Raw genomic sequence first — 18100 nt, 5'->3', positions numbered from 1 at the left:
GTCTGAACTTCCTAGCGTCCAGTTTATACCCATTTGTTCTTGTGTCCACATTGGTACTAAGCTTAAATAATTCCTCTCCCTCCCTAATATTAATCCCTCTGATACATTTATAAAGAGCAATCATATCCTCCCTCAATCTTCTTTTGGTTAGGCTAAACAATCCAAGCCAAGTTTAGCTTCTCTTCATATTTTTGAAGGGCACAAGGGCAACCTTAACTCTATGTTGATGATGCTTTTGGACAGTTAATTTCCTTAGTTAAAAAAAAGAAATTGGCATCCTCACATTCCACTGCCTCTGACTCCTTGGCAACAATTGCCCCGGCCACAGAATGCAGTGGCTGGGTTTTAATGCCTTCACCGCTCCTGCATTATCTCATCTCATCTCTTTGCCTCTCAAGCCCAGTCCAGCCCTTCCTCTTCAAAGTGCTAGTTATTAAACTGGGTTTTCAAAAACAGTTTTGGATGGTCCCTTATGCCTTTCACACTGCTCCAACTCTTCCAACCTTCCCTCCAGCTCGTCCATTTCTCTGACCATCCTTACCACACCCTCACTGCCCCAAGGCTGCCACTGCCAGCTAGCTCTACACTTTTCCTTGCCACCACATGTCCCGGGTAAGCTTAGAGGGCCCATGGAGAGGGCAGGTAATGGGGTCTTAGGAGTGCATGTAATAGCTGGATAGGTCCATCACTGGCTATTAGCCAGGATGGGCAAGGATGGTATCCATAGCCTCTGTTTGCTAGAAGCTGGTAATGGGCAACAGGGGATGGATACCAGTTTTATTCATTCCCTTGGAAGCACCTGGCATTGGCCACAGTTGGAAGACAGGATACTGGGCTAGATGGACCTTTGGTCTGACCCAGTATGACTGTTCTTATGAGACAAGAAGGGGCAGTAAGGTGAATTGAGATCCAGAATCCCGACCCCAGATCTGTGCGTAGTGTGTGGGCATGGGTTTCTATATGCACCAGAGGAGGCTCAGAGAGGAGTGACACGCCCCATTGATCTCAATGAGACGTTCTCGGGTGGATGAGAATACCCCATGGAGATGAATACTGCCTGAAATAATAGTTCAGAGAGGCATGAATTTAGGACTCAAACTCACTGTGCTGCTCAAGTTCAGTGACCGCATCATGTCACTTTGGGTCCCCCAGTTGGCAACACAGCCTTAGCCTTGCTACATCTGCACATTTCACTCTTTTTAACAGGTCAATTGTGATTAACTCATATTGGAGGTCCCAACTTTACTCAAACTCTTTCAGTATTACTTCCCCAAAGGGAAAGGGGCTGTGTGCTAGCTGGGATCAACCCAGAGCAGGTGATATCAGTTTGGGTATAGTTTGAGACCCAAGGGTGTGGTGGGCAGGAAAAAAAAAGAGGATTTTGATATCACACGCTTTTTCTCAGGAACGTGTTGCTCAAGTGACCCCACATTTGGTCCACTCACCCCACCCATGAAGCACAGCAAATGTCAGGACAATCTGATTCAGAGTGTGGCGTTTAGACTATGTGGAAAAGTAGTCTGCTAAACAGTGAGTCTCAGCCGTTACTATAGTGCAGCTTCTGCTCTGCTATAATTACTCAGGCATGTTATGGATTCTTCATCACCTGAAATCTTTAATTCAAGATCAGGATGTATTTTGTAAAAGATCAGATCTACCAAAACCAGAACTTATGGTCTGATGCAGGAATTATTGGATGAAATTCTCTGGCCCATGTATGCAGGAGGTCAGAATAGATCATAATATTCTGATCTGGCCTTAAATTCATGAATAATTGACTGTAAAAACTGGCATTATTTAGATTGGATGAACAAGTGTAGGAAGGGAACCGACTGAGTGTCCAGTGGCTAGGGAAACTAGACTGCAGCTCGGAAGTAGAGATTCTATTTCTGCTTTACTCTGTGACTTTGGCCAAGTTACTTTGGCCAGAATTCTCAGAGTTGGGTGCCTAAAGTTAATTTCCTAAATTCATATTTAGACTCTTAAGTGAAAGTGGCCTGCTTTTGAGAAGAGCTGAGCATGTGCTGCTTTCAAATGATTTAAATGAAAAATTAGGTTATCTTTATTGAGGCACTCTGGTTTGAAAACTAAGGCTTTCATCTCTCATCTGTAAAGTGGCAGTAACATTTGCCTTCCTTCGTAAAGCTATTTGAGATCACCAAAAGAAAGTCATTAAAGAAATGCTGAGTATTGTTATCCAGATTATAGAGGATAGATCAGTTTTCACTGTCCCATGGCAGAAGAATAAGGGAGGGTCCTTTGCTGAGGTTAGGATGCAGAGAGTATAGAACAAATTAAAGGAAATGGTGCTTCACACAACAAAGTCTGCCTGGGGAATGTACTGGAGGTTACTAGATCAACTATGGTGGCTCTATTTATTTTTTATGACCAATAACACTTGTTAGAAATCTCCAAATAAAAGTAATTAAATCTCCCACTTCAGGGCCTTGCCTGATCGCTGCAGGGGTCAGGAGGGACATTATTTTCTTCTCCCTATATAGCACTACGTACCTGGCTCTCATTCTGGGCCACAGCCCTAATAGGATCATCTGAGCAGTCCCTTCCAGGATTCAGGAAGTGAAAGAGAACTTCCTTTCAGCCCATCTCAGAAGCCCTAGAAGCCCAACCCCACTGTGTTCCCTTTTGCCATGGCCTCTCCTGTCACTCTGTCAGCAGCTTGATTGCTTCTGGCTCTTCAATTTAACACCATGTGACATGGCAGGGCTTTTCCCCAACTTCCAAGCATGTACTGCCATGTCCAGTCTCCTTTAAGATTTATTGTACAAACAAAAGGAAATAAAACAAACACAAACAGTCTCTTTGCTTACCCTTTTGTCACAGAGTTTCGTGACCCCACTCCCAGGGATTTCTGACAATCCTGCTATTTGCAACTTCCCAGTCCCAGCCCACTTTGCTTCCTTTCTGGAATACCAGCTCCAGGCCTACTTCCTGGGAACCTGGCCCTTGCTCCAGGCAGGGGCAGCTCTGTGTTTTTTGCCACCCCAAGCACGGCAGTCAGGCGGCCTTCGCGATACTGGTTACGTGGATTCGGTGGCGCTTCTGTGGGTGATCTGCTGGTCCTGCGCTTACCTGCTGCCGAATTGCCGCTGAACCTGCCTGACTGCTGCCATCACAGCAACCAGCAGGCTGCCCCCCACAGCTTGCCGCCCCAGGCACGTGCTTGCTGTGCTGGTGCCTGGAGACGCCCCTGGCTCCAGGGACCCACCACAGGAGTTAACTCCACTCCTGGGGGGACTCTCTCCCCAGTGTGACAAAGTTCCTCCTCTGCCTTGGTGGGTCCTGCACTTCTTGGCAGATTTGCTCACCTCAGTGATCTTCCCCACAGTCTGGGTCAACTCCTCCTGTGTCTGATCAGGAGTTGGGAGGTTTGGGGGGAACCCGGGCCCGCCCTCTACTCCGGGTTCCAGCCCAGGGCCCTGTGGATTGCAGCTGTCTATAGTACCTCCTGTAACAGCTGCATGACAGCTACAACTCCCTGGGCTACTTCCCCATGGCCTCCTCCAAACACCTTCTTTATCCTCACCACAGGATCTTCCTCCTGATGTCTGATAATGCTTGTCTCCTAAATCCTCCAGCAGTACACTCTCTCACTCTCAGCTCCTTGCCTTCTTGCTCCCAGCTCCTCACTCGCACTCCTTCTCCTCTGGCTCCTCCCTGCCTGACTGGGGTGAGCTCCTTTTTAAACCCAGGTGCCCTGATTAGCCTGCCCTGATTGGCTGCAGGTGTTCTAATTAAAGTAGCTATCTCCACTGCCTTCTAGAAAGGTCTTAATTGTCTCCAGGTGCCTTGATTAACCTGGAGCAACTGCCATTTGGTTACCATGGTCCTAGGGATTTGTTTAGCCTGGGACTAACATACCTGTTTCTCAGTACTTTACTGTAGCCATCTGGCCTTGCCCCATCACACCAGGCACAGCCTGCTCCAATCACTCCTCTCTGTCCTGCCCTCTAACAGGTCTTTATAGCCCCAGGTGTAGCCCTTCCCCTTTTCATTGGGCCCACCTGCTCTGACACCGGGAAGCTGGGCCTGGTCTGCTCACAGGGACCCTGTGACACACCACTTGTTTTTCTGGTCTTTCCAGAGCCCTTTGTTACTAGCTCCCTGGCTGCCTGCCCAAGAGCACTTTGACAAAGTCTTAGAACTTCGATCTGTTTGGGGTTCCTTACCTACATGCCTCCCGGACTTCCTTTCCTGATTGTGGCCTTTAACTGGGCAATCTAAGTGTTAGCTGCATGGTCCTCATGCATGATGTGAGAGGCGAGTCATCATTGTTCTGTCTGTTTGTTCATTTAATCCATTTAAGTTTAAATGTCTTTTCACTTGTACTTTTCAGTCAATCTGATGTGCTGATGAGTAATTCTTCTTTCCCTGGACATCTGTATAAGTCCTCCATGTTTCCTTTGCATGTGCTGGTAACACTAACTCATTCTTTTTGACTGCCCCTGGTTTTCCTTGCAAACTTTAGTTGACTAACTGTTCTTCTTAGGTTGCCTCCCTTTCTCCATTCCCAGGGCAGGAATTTTAACCTCAGAACTTTGCATAGACCCTCATGAAGCTTCTTTGGCCAATTCTTGCTCCTTTCATGCTACTGTTTCAGAGGAATTATGATCACTTGCTCTTCTATTATCATATTCTTCAGAATTCATCAGCTGCTTTCTCCTCTGGGGAGTTTTAATATTACTTTTCATGGCTATTGGTCACTAGAGGCCTGATTCTGTTACATTAAAGCTTTTTATATCACTCTGACCGCATAAAAAAGCTTTAAAGGAGGCAGAAATGGTGCCTGAAGGCCATAAGATACTGAGTACTGGTTAAAGTAAGCCCCCAGAGGCCTAGAATAGAGGGAGTGGAAACATAACATCCATTCCTGCCCCATGGGTTTTCTCCTGTTCTGCGTTATTCTGGAATCACCCATACCTGAAATGCAGGAGATGATGGTGACCAGAAACAATCTTCCCTATTGCCTTAAGTCAGTTAGCCTGTAACCTCTGACTTCAGGGTGGCATGGAGGAGGAAGGAGAAATAGGTAAATAAGAGTGAGTGGTAGGAGGGAAGGAGTAACAGCTTGGTCTGGGGTTTCAGGCAGTGCTAGACGATACTGACAACATAGTCAGCATCTCATGGGTTGAGAGCTCCCCGCATCCTGAATCCAGCAATCTCTCCTCCCTGCTGAGTTCCAGTGACATGGAAAGGGCCCTCGTTCTGGTGCACGAAGCATTGTCAAGGAGGTGCCAGGCAGTACAGGTGAGAGGGATCTGGTGCAGGACTCTCTTTATACTGGCAGCAATTTCCCCAACCCCACTGCCAACCCACTCTCTCAAATGCCTGTGCCTCATCCAACCTTTCCCCCTCCACTTACTCCTGCCCTCCAGCCATCCTTCTCTCCACACTGATACTGCCTTTTCTCTGCCCCTACTTCCTCTGTAATTCCCCCTCCCAGCTGAGCACCCTCCCATACTGGATCACATCTTTTGCCCTCAGATGATCTCCTGACTCTCCCAGCTGACTCATGTTTGAACTATCTCCCTGCACTCTTCACCTGCTGTTGCCCTCAGGCCTAACTGTTGGCCTCCTCCTAGCTGGTCTGCCTGGGTCCATCTTCTCAGCCCCATTCTGCTCATGCACTCATTCTGCCTCTTCCCCTGGCAGGCCCTAACGGAGCAGCTTTCAGCCAGCCAGGACTCTGTCCATTCTCTGCAACATCAGCAAAGGCAGCAGGAAGAAGAATGTAAGATGCTGAGGCAGAGGCTCCAGCAGCTGGAAGAGAACTGCAAGACACTCACCAGCCAGACGCAGCACCTCCAGTCCCTGGTGGAAACTCTCAGCAGGTCAGCCCTATGTCCTCCTTCCACATTGTATAGGGATTTCAGTATCAGAGTGTTGAGGCTAAGAACTCTCCTGTTCCAGAGTAAGTCTGGCTCTGCTTCTCAGGTTAGTCTTTCCCTGTCACCAGCAATTCATGTTCCTAGCCATCGCCCCATATCCAGGCTGCCTGAGGAACTTGGAGAGCTGCCCAAGTATAGTGTGTGTCCAGTCCAACCTCTGCCACCCCTAAATTAAGCTGCCTAGGTGCATCCTCAGGTTGTAGAGAGGCCCTCTGCCGAGCACTGCTACCCACTGAGTGAGAGCAACAGCCTCCCCAGCCCCTTTTCCCCCACCTCAGCTGCCAATAGAGGAAAAGAGATTCACATGCAGCAAGCACTTCTAACTCCCCACCATTCCATCCTCACTGGTGCAGATGGAGTCTGCTCATGCTAGATTCTCCTCATTCTGCTTACTGGGCCTTGCCTCTTTGCAGTGACCGTGTGAACCTGGAGAAGGCGAGGGAAGAGCTGCAGCAGCAACTGGAGGTGTCTGAGCAGGAGGCCTGGCGATTGCGCCGAAGCAACACTGAGCTACAACTGAAGGAAGATTTGGCTCAAGGGGAGAAGGAGGAGCAACAGCTGGAGATGGAGAGGATCCTTCGGGAGAGGGAGCGCCTGTGAGCTCTTCTGTCATCCGTCCACAGGGCAAGGGCTTGGGGCACTGTGGGAGCATGCTGGGAATGGTGGCTGAGTGCTGGAGGTGGAAGTGATGAGTGGCTGCACAGGCCTGGAAGTGGAAGCTAGGAGCTGAAGGGAAGCACCAGGAAAGGGAACATGGGGTTGAGTTAAGATGGTTAGTGCAGTTGGTGGTGTTTATTTCCATGATATTAGATTATTACTAATCTTCTTTGTGGCCTAATCCCCTCCTCCCTTCATTCCACTATTGGTCCTTGGAGGGCAGGGTTTTTACTTGGTCATCTCTGCTGGTCTAACTCTTTTCAGTCTTTGCTTACTGACTGAGACATGAAAATGGTTCTTCCCTGCAGAGATTACTCCTGATTTTTGCTCTCTTTTCCCTGGGCTCACCCATCTCAGCCAGCCGATGCTAGGCAAAAATGCAAGGAAGCAAGTGGTTGCTGCAGCGCTGGGCTTTTGGAACAGTTCATCGGAACTTGGTGGGCCTGGATCTCTTCTCTCCAGTGTTAATCAAGAGTAATTCCCCTAAAGTCAGTGGAGTTACACCCATGAAAAACGAGTATAAGCCTCTAGAGTATCAGCTCCTTTCTGCCTTGCTGTCCTTGGCTTTGTACAAGTATTGGCACTACCAAGTGTTAAACAGTCCTGCATGTGTCGAGTTACATTCTTTTGCCCAGAAGGATGCAGAGAAACAGCCCTTTTGTTCTGGATTTTTATGCTACACTTGGATATCACTGGGACAGGCGCTATATGATATCCAAATCAATAGACCTACATTACATCTGGCCCAGCTGGTGCAGTCCACACTGCAGAGTGACATGTGTAGTGCAACTTCAGTGGCCACTCCTTCCTGTTCAGTAATGCACTGCCTCACCGGATCTGTTTGAAAAGAGCAGAACTACTCAGATGCCACCAACCAGCCAATGTCCTAATTTGCATGACCTTGTGCTCAACAGTATTGATGACAGCTGGTGGATAATAGATTATAATAGATTAATCCTATTGAAATAATCCAAATCTTCCCCTGATTCCAGTCTGTTGATCTATCATGTAACACATGGGTAAAGTAGGTGGAGGTAGAGCTAAAGTCAGGGTCGGAACAGCAGCCTCCAGCCAGTATGTGTGGGGAGGACAGTAGTGTCAGGCTAATGTTGGGAACATGAAGGGACATGGACTCTCTACTCTATTTCCAGGATGGACAGGTGGTGGTGGTGGTGAAGTGGCAGAGTTTAAGGTCTGAGCTGAAACCTTAACTTAGTGTTTCCAACTTTGGGTATTTAAATTCTGAACTTTAATGCACTTGGTTTTTGGTAAGTTTATGCCATCATACTCACAGGTGCATTAGCAGCAGTTCTTGTGAGAATGTCCTTGTTTTCACATTCACAATTCTACCAAAAAAGCCTAATATTTTACTTTGAAACAATTTAATGCAGTATTTAGGGCTACAAGACAAGTTCAAGATAAGAAAAATATTGTTATATTATAATATATAAATATTCCATACTCTCTACGTTGAAATCTTCATAGGACTCTCCGAGAGAGATCAGTCTTCCATTGATGTTTCTAAAGTTACACTTTTTTATTGTAGAGTATAATCTCCATAATATATTAAAATCTCCACACTGTACTACAGATTCTTTTGGCAACTGTAATCTCTGCAGAACTAGTCGGTACATATCTTGATTTTTGCAGCACCCTTTGATACATACTCAGTTCTCTTCTGCAATAGCTACTACAACCATTCAATTTTCAATGAAACCTTTTAATAAAGTTGGTTGGGTTTTTAGTGGTATTTTTTCAAAGCTGCCCAAATATTAGTTCTTATGGATGCCCGAGTGCCTGAGAATTGTAGAACTTGTAAGAGTCAGACCTTTGTGTTATGGTTTCCAAAGCAAAGCTAGACACTCTTAAAAATTTGGAAAGATGTTAAGTTTTCAATACAGTATAACTGAAGAAAACAACCAGCCCAAACCTTTAAAAAAAAATCATATCTGGTCTGAACAAAGTGAGAATTTTCAGACCAAGAGGAATAACTTTGTAATCACCTATTCCTTTTCTGCGCAGTGTGGCATTGTTCCATAAAGTACATTTGCTAGTGTTTTGTCCAGAGTAATTTTAAATGATCCACAAGATGAGTCTCATTGCAAAGACTCTAACATACTCAAGAAGTTTCCTTGATATTCAGTCTGAATCTTCTCTTTCTTTCTTTGATTAATAATAAGCATAGTATTATGGAAGTGACGGGAAGCCCGGTCAGAATTGGGGTCTATTTTATTACACAGGCATACCATGCCTAGCAATGGGACAGTCCCTGCCCTAGAAAGTGTATAATCTAGGGTAATAATAAACAGGAGGCTGAAACAAATAGGTGAGAGGGAGGAGAAGTAAAAATAATAGAAGCATGTTGTTATGCACAGTAGCTGTGTGCGCAGTGTAACTTGCCAGCTATACCAGCTGGCAGAGTGCTGTAGACATCACAGCGGAGGCAAGTCTTATGGACTTACACATTTTGAAAGAATTTGTGCCATGTGTTAAGGGACAGCATGCAAGTAAGTGCAGTTCTGTCCCCTGGAGCACAATAAATAACTCCTCTCACTCTTCCACATCAACCCCCTCCAAACATTTATAGAAGTCTCTAGATCTCCTTCTCCCCTGCACACGTAAGCTCATAGTCTCTAGGCACTGAGACAAGCCCTTCTTATGAAAAGAGCTGAATATTACCTCATTAATCAATCCTTCCCACTCGTCTCCTCCATTGGTTATTGAATGGAAGCCTGTAAGTGGGAGCAGTGTTCCTGGTGGAAAAGCAGAGGCATTTGGAGGAGCTGCCTCTGCTTTGGGATGTTATGCCTGTGTATACAGTCTGCGATCAGGAGGGTGGTGCAGGAGTCCCCTGCTTAATGGTTATAGTCCAAGATGGTGGCCGCAGCCCCGCTTAGTAGTCACCACTTGAGTGGGAGTAGGGGAACCCAGGACCACCCTACAACATTGGGTTCTGACCCAGGGTCCTGTGGGCCAACTTGGCTGCTCGCGTGGCCCATCAGTTTCCCTAGGCCACTTCCTACTCCAGTCTGCATCCCATCTAACCACTGCCTGGCTCTGGGTAACGTCACCTTTGGGGCCCCAGCCCTCATCCCTGCCACCAGTTCTGAGTCTTGACTGCTTGCTGACCAGAGGCAGGCTCCACTCTGATTATCTCCAGGAGCTCCCAGGTTACATCCTCCTCCCTGGCTGCTCAGGCCTAGCCTGAGCTGCCTGGCTGACTTTTTAACCCTGCCTCCAGTCCGAGTATGCTCCCAAGGGCTAAGGAGAGGGGCCTCCTTAACCTATAACTGTTCCTTAACCCCTTCTTGGCCAGTGAGGGGCCTATACCTCCTCACACGCAATTCTGTGTTGGCTGTTTTGTAGCCACATCAGGTTGCAAACTTCTGTCTGACTAAATTTGTTTTTGGTGTTTCTGCTTCCCAGATTTTTGCCTCCTGTTGATCATTTCCCTGTTGTATATTAGCCTATATTTCCTAAGATGAATGTCTTATTTTTCTTTCTAGAGAGACACTGTGGGTGAGGTAATAATCTTTTAATGGACCAACTTCTGTTGGTGAGAAGACCCACTGTTTCCTTGTGGTCTTTAGCAGCAGCGGTTATAACACATGTACAGAAGACTGACCATTCCCAGATCTCAAAGCGGTTGTCCTTGTGAACTGTTGTGCTGCTCACAGGTCCCCCCGTGCCCTTCAAGCAGTGTCATCAGGCTAATCTGGAGGTTATCGAGGCTCACCCTCTGAACAAATATTTATTTAATCCCCTCTGATCCTCGATTAAGGGTACTAGGATTTCCTACCATGGACCAGCTTGAGAGTGCTATCAATCTAGAAGGGTTCCCTCCCTGACTCCCAAAATTGCACTGCCCCCCATCATACTGGTACTTAACCTCAATGCTTGAGGCATCCCAATAGATCTCTTTCCAAGGACAGTTTTTAGTGCTTATTACATTGTTTCTGTGCAAGCTAATTAGAACTCATTTTTTCAGTTAAGATTCTGAGACAGTATCAAATACTTTCATTATTAATCTATGATGATAAGAATGGCCATACTGGGCCAGATCAATGGTCCATCTAGCCCAGTAAACTGTCTTCTGACAGTGGCCATTGCCAGGTGCCTCAGAAAGAATGAACAGAACAGGGCAGTTATTGAGTGATCCATCCCCTGTCATCCAGTCTCAGCTTCTGGCATTCAGAGATTTAGGGACACCCAGAGCATGGGGTTGTGTCCCTGACCAGCTTGGCTAATAGTCATTTATGGACCTATACTTCATGAACTTAGTAAATTTTTTTAAACCCAGTTATAATTTTGACTTCCACAACATCTCCTGGCAATGAGTTCCACAGGTTTACTGTGTGTTGTGTGAAGAAGTACTTCTTTACGTTAATTTTGAACTTTCTGCCTATTTATTTCATTGGGTTACCCTGGTTCTTCTGATATGTGAAAGGGTAAATAACACTTTTTCTCCATCCATAATTTTATAGACTTCTATCATATCCTCCACTTAGTCGTCTCTTTTCTAAGATGAATAGTCCTAGTCTTTTTAATCTCTTTTTTTGTGGAAGCTGTTCCATATCTCTAGTCATTTTATTGCCCTTTTTGTTTCTTTTCCAATTCTAATATATCTTTTTTTGAGATGGGACAACCAGAACTGTACATGGTATTCAGTGTGTGGGTGTACCATGGATTTATATAGTGGTATTATGATATTTGTGTCTATCCCTTTCCTGATGGTTCCTAACATTCTGTTAGTGTTTTGTGACTGCTGTTGCACATTGAGCAGATATTTTCAGAGAACTATCCACAATGACTCTATGATCTCATTCTTGAGTGGTAACAGATCATTTAGATCCTGCCATTTTGTATGTATAGGTGGGATTATGTTTTCCAGTGTAGATTATTTTGCATTTATCAACATTGAATTTCATCTGCCATTTTGTTGCCCAGTCACCTGGTTTACTGACTTCCCCTTGTAATTGTTCTTAGTCAGCTTTGGACTTAACTATCTTGAATAATTTTGTGTCATCTGCAGATTTTACCAACTCACTGTTTACTCCCATTTCCAGTTCATTTATGAATATGTTGAACAGCATAGGTCCTAGTACAGATCCTTGATGGAACCTCCTATGTGTCTCTCTTCACTGTGAAAACTGACCATTTGTTCCTATCCTTTGTTTCCTATCTTTTAATCAGTTACTGATCCATGAGAGGACCTTTCCTCCTATCCTATGACTGCTTACTTTGTTTAAGAGCGTTTGGTGAGGGACCTTGTCAAAAGCTTTCTGAAATGCCATATTCACTATGTCACCTGGATCACTGTTGTCCACATGCTTGTTGACTCTCTCAAACATTTTCAATGGGTTGGTGAGTCAAGATTCCCATCTGCAAAAGCTTTTTGACTCTTCCCAAACATATTGTGTTCATCTGTGTATCTGATGATTCTCTTCTTTGCTAGAGTTTCAATCAGTTTCCTGGATACTGAAGTTAGGTTTAATCATCTGTAGTTGCCAGGATTTACTCTGGAGCCTTTTTTAAAAATCAGTGTTATATTGGCTGTCCTCCAGTCATTTGGTAGAGAAGTTGACATAAGTGATAGGTTACATGCCACAGTTAGCAATTCTGCAATTTCACATTTGAGTTCCTTCAGAACTCTTGGGTAAATAGCATCTGATCCTAGTGACTTACTACTGTTTGTTTCAAAACCTCCTCTACTTACATGTTAACTTGGGACAGTTTTCAGATATGTCACGTAAAAAGAATGGCTCAGGTATGGGAATGTCCCTCATGTCTTTGGCAGTGAAGACTGATCCAGAAAATTCATTTAGCTTCTCTGTAATGACCTTGTCTTCCTTGAGTGCTCCTTCAACACCTTGATTCTCCAGTGGTCCCACAGATTGTTTGGATCACATCTACATTCCTCTCATTAGTGTTATAATTCTGTTCAAACAAGCAGTCAGGTTTGATTATTCTTTATAAACCCAATGTGATCAGCTATGGAGTCATGACCACAAGTTTGTAATAGCTGTTAAACTCAGCTTGCCTCCTTCAAGGCCTTCTGTCAAGTAAGCTACATTATTTACAGATGTAAGGACCAGGAAGGACCATTATAATCAACTAGTGTAACCTTCTGCATAGCATAAGCTATAGAATTTCACTCAGTATTTCCTGCATTTAACGCATTAACTTGTAATTTAATTAGAATATCTCTTATAGTAAGCCATTGAGTCATACTTTAAAGATTTCAAGTGGTGGAGAATTTACCACATCCCTTGGCAATGTGTTCCAGAGGCTAATTACCCTCACTGTTAAACATTTGCTCATTTCCAGTTTGAATTTTACTGACTTCAGCTTCCAGTCATTGGACTTTGTTCTGCCTTTGAGTGCTAGACGGAAGAGCCCTCTAATATCTGATAGCTTCCCTGGTGTAGTCACTTATAGGCTGATTGAATAGCTTCTTAACCTACCCTTTTTGATAAATGAAGTAGGTTGAACTTCTAGTCTCTCACTGTAAATTATTTTTTCAGACCACAAATCATTCCTGTAGCTCTTCTTTGAACTGTGTCCACGGAAGTGGGAAAGGGAATAATGTGGTTTTATTTTGTCGCAGCTTCACTTGACATCATCAAGTTGCCTAAGGCTTTTATACCACCACCCATCACTGTAGTATCTGAAGGCCAGGTTTTTAAAGGTATTTACATGCCTAAAGATGCCTGGTGGGATTTCAGAAGAGCCTAGGCATCTTACTACTATTGACTTAAATGGGAGTTAGGCACCTTGGTGCCTAGTGGGACTTTCAAAAACACCTCTCTGCATCTTTAGGGACCACTTTAAAAAATATGGCCCAAGTGCCTTCAACATAAAATCGATAACAATAACAAAATCTCTAGCAGACTTCATGGGGCGTCTGGCACTTTTCCTTTTCAAGGTAAAAACTCTGCCTGGGGTAGGATTCTCTTTTTAAATGTTATTAATTTACTTTTTTGGTATTTGCTTAGGTTAAGTTGTTTCAAAGTTGGTATCTTATGGTTTGTTGGGGGTATTTTGGAATCTAAATGAGAGGAAATAGTATCACTTTGGGTAGATAAATTTAATTTATGTCCTCTGTGGTTTGCAAAGCTGGTTGACATCTGTACACTGAACTGTAGGGGTGGGAATGGAGCTCTATTTTTGAGCTAGGTCCCACCATCCTCTGAAGTGCTCAGAGCTCCTTTAGGCAACATGTATTCAGCTTGTGGAATTTGTAACTGAAGAAAGTCAGACAGTCAAGACCATGGCTGGATAATGTTATGAATTCTAAAATCAGGGTAATCCCACTGAGATGAGGAACATCTCCATGTCCAGCATTGCGCAGCTGGCCAGTTCCAGGGCCTCTCACCCACAACAGAGACAGAGGATGAATGGCTCAAGCCAACAATGTCCTTGGACCCTGAGACCCAGAAGGGCTGATGGAATTGGCTGGGAAACAGAGGGTCTGGGATAGGAGTCATCTGGACATGTCTTCTTGTTGCCTAGGATTTTGAAATGATAATGCCTTTAAATCTAAAAGCTTCTCTCCTCTCTCTCCCACCTTCCACCATTGTGTGTGTGTTTGTGTGTCTATCCCTCTGTCTGTCTCCCTCCCCTCCTCTCAGTCAGAAGGCTTTAGCTGCACTTGAAGCAAAGCATTCATTGTTAAAGAGCGAGTTGGTTGCCAGGAGGGAGGCGCTGGAGAAATCTCACCTTGATGGGGAGTTGATGAAGCAAGAGAAACATGAGCTTGCCATGGCACTGGAGAGGGTACGGGCTCATCTGTTATTCCCAGGCAGCATCAAGCCCAGCTTGTTATTTCAAGAGAGAGTTCAAATAGCAGGCTCATCATACATTGCTCCCTGCAGTAAGAAAAGGCTAGATATTGTTATCTCCCATAGGGGGGCACCAGAATCAAGCCAGAAAAACACTTTGGGGAGTTCAGCCTTCATGTGCATAGAGGGATGGCTGAGAGAGGATTGGGACCTTGACTAGACAGAAAGAGGAATTCCAAGAGGATTAGGGGTGTGTATAGTGAGAGGGATGCACTTCGGGTCTGAGGGAAGAAGACTGTCTTGGAGACACAGCTGATGTCAGGGGTTTGGTATGGAAAAGGCGGTCCTTGGATTAAAGCAAGGGAAACCTTTGAAGGGTTTTGTTTTCATCTCCTTCCTTTCTTCTTTGCCCTGCTAGGCAGAACAGTCAATTGCTGAGTTGACAGGGATTCAGAATAAACTGAAGGCAGAAACCGCTGATATGCATGATGTGGCTGAGAAGATGAGTGGCATTAATGAGGCTCTAGCTTTGGATAAAATGCAGTTGAATCAGCTTGTCCTGCAGGTGAGTAGAGGTCTCCAAGGATTAGGTCTACCTTGCTGAGGTCTCCTTCAAGCTTCTCCAGGGAGTATGAGGGCTGACTGAGTGTGGATGTGGCACAGTGTTCTCTGCCCAGGGCAGAGGCCCCAAAAAGAGTATGTCTATGTTCTCTGTTCCTTGATTTCCTTTTTGTTTTTTCCTTGACTAGTTGGAGCAGGAGAATCAGGCTTTGTCAAGCAAAGTGAAGGACATGCAGAGAGCAACAGCCTCTGTGCAGGAGGAGCTGAGCCTGTCTGAAAAAGCAAATGAGGCGCTCTGTGCAGAGAAAACCCATCTGGAGCAGTTGCTGCAGAAGGCTAAGGAAATACAGGAGGAACTGCAAGCAGAGTTGGATGTGTTGAGAGATGAGAGAAAAGAGACCCATGAGGTGATGAGTCAGGTGAGAGAGACCCCAGTTGTCCTCCACAGGAATCTGGCAGTACTAGCACTGTGGTGATGAGGCTGCGCGTGGTGCTGCTGGGTTTTAGAACACCCTCAGCACTAAGACATCCAGTGCTGTTGGAAACAAGACAGGGTCAGAGTTCACATGACTCTTGTGCATTTCCTACTGGGCATGTCTCAGACTGATGGTGAAGGATGGAGTTTGCGATGACTCTCCATGTTTTCTTGGGAGTTGAATTGTCCAGTGGAGAGTATAGTGCATATAGTGAAGATGGTCACTTTCCACCCCAGGAACCCAAAACACTTCATAAATATTAGTGAGTTCAGACTCACAACCTCCCTGAGAGGGAGGGACACTAGTCCCATGTTACAGGAATCTGAGACTGAAGATTGCACACAGGCCTATGGCAGAGCATGGAATAGGACCCAGTCTTGCCTCTTAACTACAGAAGCATTCTTCTAGCACTACCACTACACCTGTCATTGCCCCAAGGAGAACTCACTGGGAAACATTGTGTATTGCAATAGGGGCCCATTTTATCCCTGCACCCAATGAATCTGCATTTTCTGATGAAAAATTCCTGACCAGCTCTTGTTAGGGGATTTCCCCATGGGCTGGCTTGAGCAGCTTTACAATCTCATGACACTAGGGTAGTGGAATGCAGGGTTCTGTACCAGGTCCAAAATGTCAGGAAGCATAAGGAATGGAATAGAAAATATGGAAAATGTAATGCCCTTGTATAAATCAGCAGTCCGGCCTCCATTGGATACTGTATGTAGTACTAGTCACCCCATTTCAAAAGGATATTGCATAATTAGAGATGGCTCTGAAAGAGGAAATGGTGAGAACAGTTAGGGGCCTGGAAAAACTCCTATAAAAAGACCTTGAGAAGATTGGCATTGTTTACATTAGGGAGGAGACATCATAAGAATATATAAAATACTGACTGGTCTAGAGCAGAAATTTGGCGGCGACGCTTCTCAATGACGCCACTTGCCACCAACAAGGGATGTCATCGAGAGGCGTCGCTGCCGAAACACTGCAGAAATTCGGTGGCAACACCTCTCGATGACGCCACTTGCCACCAACAAGCGACGTCACCGAGAGGCGTCGCTGCCGAAATTCGGTGGCATTTCGGCAGGTGCTCCACCGCTGCCACGGTTGTTCGTCTGACGCCCACCAGATGGAAAGGTTAGGGACCACTGGTCTAGAGAAGGGAGATTTAGTCACCCTGACTCCTAACTCAAGAACAAGGGCAGAGTCATTGGAATGAGACAGTGGTAAATTGATAAAAGGAAATGCTTTTTCACACAGCATGTATTTAGAGTACGGAACTCCATTGCCACGGGATGCCACCACTGAGGCCAAGGACTTAGCAGGATACAGAGAGGACATTTATATGGGTGACCAAATATTGAGAGTTACAATAGTAACTACTAAGAAAGGAGATGGAAGGGCTATAAATCTTCTTGCACTGGGGCTGAAGCCAGTCCCTAACAGTTCTGGATTTGGAGGAGAGTCCCCTGGGGGGATTATCCTCTGAGTGGGGATTCATGCATTTTTCTATGGTGTGTCTTGCATCTTTCTCTGAAGCAGCTGGTATTGGTCAGTGTCAGAGATAGGATAGTGGCCTGGATGGACCATTGGTCTGATCCACTCTGGCAATTCTTGTGTTCCTACATATTATTTTGGCCCTGGGAATCCCATGGGCCCTTGCTCCTCACTTCCTCTGCCTGCAGCTCCTGAGAATGATTTATAAATGCCCATGCTTTCTAGAAGAGCCTCCATGCCAAGGGTAGCTGCCCTTAAGCAATCTTTGTTACTCACTCCAACCTGACCAGGATGATACAGTTGCCTCCTGTCTTGACTTATTAGTTAGCTCCTTCAGGGTACCCTTCCTTGTTTACTTGTCATAACTGAGTGCTTATCTCATTTCCTGTTATAAATGACTTGTCACTTACACCTTGTCTGTCTCTGCTTACCACTCTCCAGCCACCACCAGGCTTCCTTCACTCATCTTCTGGATCCACTACTCACTTGTCCTCATCTAGTTCTCCCCTTCCCAACCTCATTCTCACAAATCCTCTTACCTTCTCGCTGTCCTGTCTTCAGCAACATGTCTCCTAGGCCATGCGTTCCTCCTATCCCATCATCATCCTCACCCCACTAGCTGCAAGCTGAGCCACCTCATTTCATAGAACCATAGAAGATTAGGGTTGGAAGATCCCTCACGAGGTCATCTAGTCCAACCCTCTGCTCAAAGCGGGACCAACCCCAACTAAATCATCCCAGCCAGGGCTTTGTTAAGCCAGGCTTTAAAAATATCTGAGGATGGAGATTCAACCACCTCCCTAGGTAACCAATTCCAGTGCTTCACCACCCTCCTAGTGAAATAGTGCTTCTTCTTCGAGTGATTGCTCATATCCATTCCAGGTAGGTGTGTGCGCGCCACGTGCACAGCCGTCAGAGAAACTTTTACCCGAGCAACACTCGGCAGGTCGGCTGGGTGCCCCCTGGAGTGGCGCCACCACGGTGCCGCATAAATACCCCAGCCGACCTGGCCACCCTTCAGTTCTTTCTTACCGCCCGTGTCGGTCGTTGGAACAGTGGAGTGCAGTTTACCTGACCTCCGCATTTTCCCTAGCTAATCGCTAGTTTTCGTTCTTTGTTACTTAATTGTTCTTGTTTTGCATGGTTAATTAGTTTAGTGACAGTTAAAGTTATAGTTGTTAGTGTATTTGTTAGTAATAGTTTTCGCGGGGTCTGGGGCTCT

The 18100-nt window shown here is 45.5% G+C and overlaps 1 protein-coding gene across 9 annotated transcripts in view; it reads left to right on the top strand.

The window, feature by feature from the left end:
- Positions 1-18100, top strand: part of CEP250 (centrosomal protein 250) — a 138597-nt gene that overhangs the window by 58745 nt on the left and 61752 nt on the right. For 7 of the 9 annotated variants that reach the window (XM_075072357.1, XM_075072359.1, XM_075072361.1 and 4 more), the window contains exons 10-15: positions 5104-5265; positions 5671-5849; positions 6320-6502; positions 14195-14339; positions 14763-14909; positions 15094-15324. In XM_075072357.1, coding sequence (XP_074928458.1) covers positions 5104-5265; positions 5671-5849; positions 6320-6502; positions 14195-14339; positions 14763-14909; positions 15094-15324 — 1047 coding nt within the window. Of the gene's footprint in view, positions 1-5103; positions 5266-5670; positions 5850-6319; positions 6503-14194; positions 14340-14762; positions 14910-15093; positions 15325-18100 lie in introns of those variants that run through there. The other 2 variants (XM_075072360.1, XM_075072362.1) reach the window with 2 other exon arrangements.

This window comes from Chelonoidis abingdonii, chromosome 14, assembly GCF_003597395.2.
Source record: "Chelonoidis abingdonii isolate Lonesome George chromosome 14, CheloAbing_2.0, whole genome shotgun sequence".
Lineage (NCBI taxonomy): Eukaryota > Metazoa > Chordata > Testudines > Testudinidae > Chelonoidis > Chelonoidis abingdonii.
The sequence above is the reverse complement of the archived record's forward strand: the minus strand, read 5'-3'. Positions and strand labels throughout refer to the sequence as shown.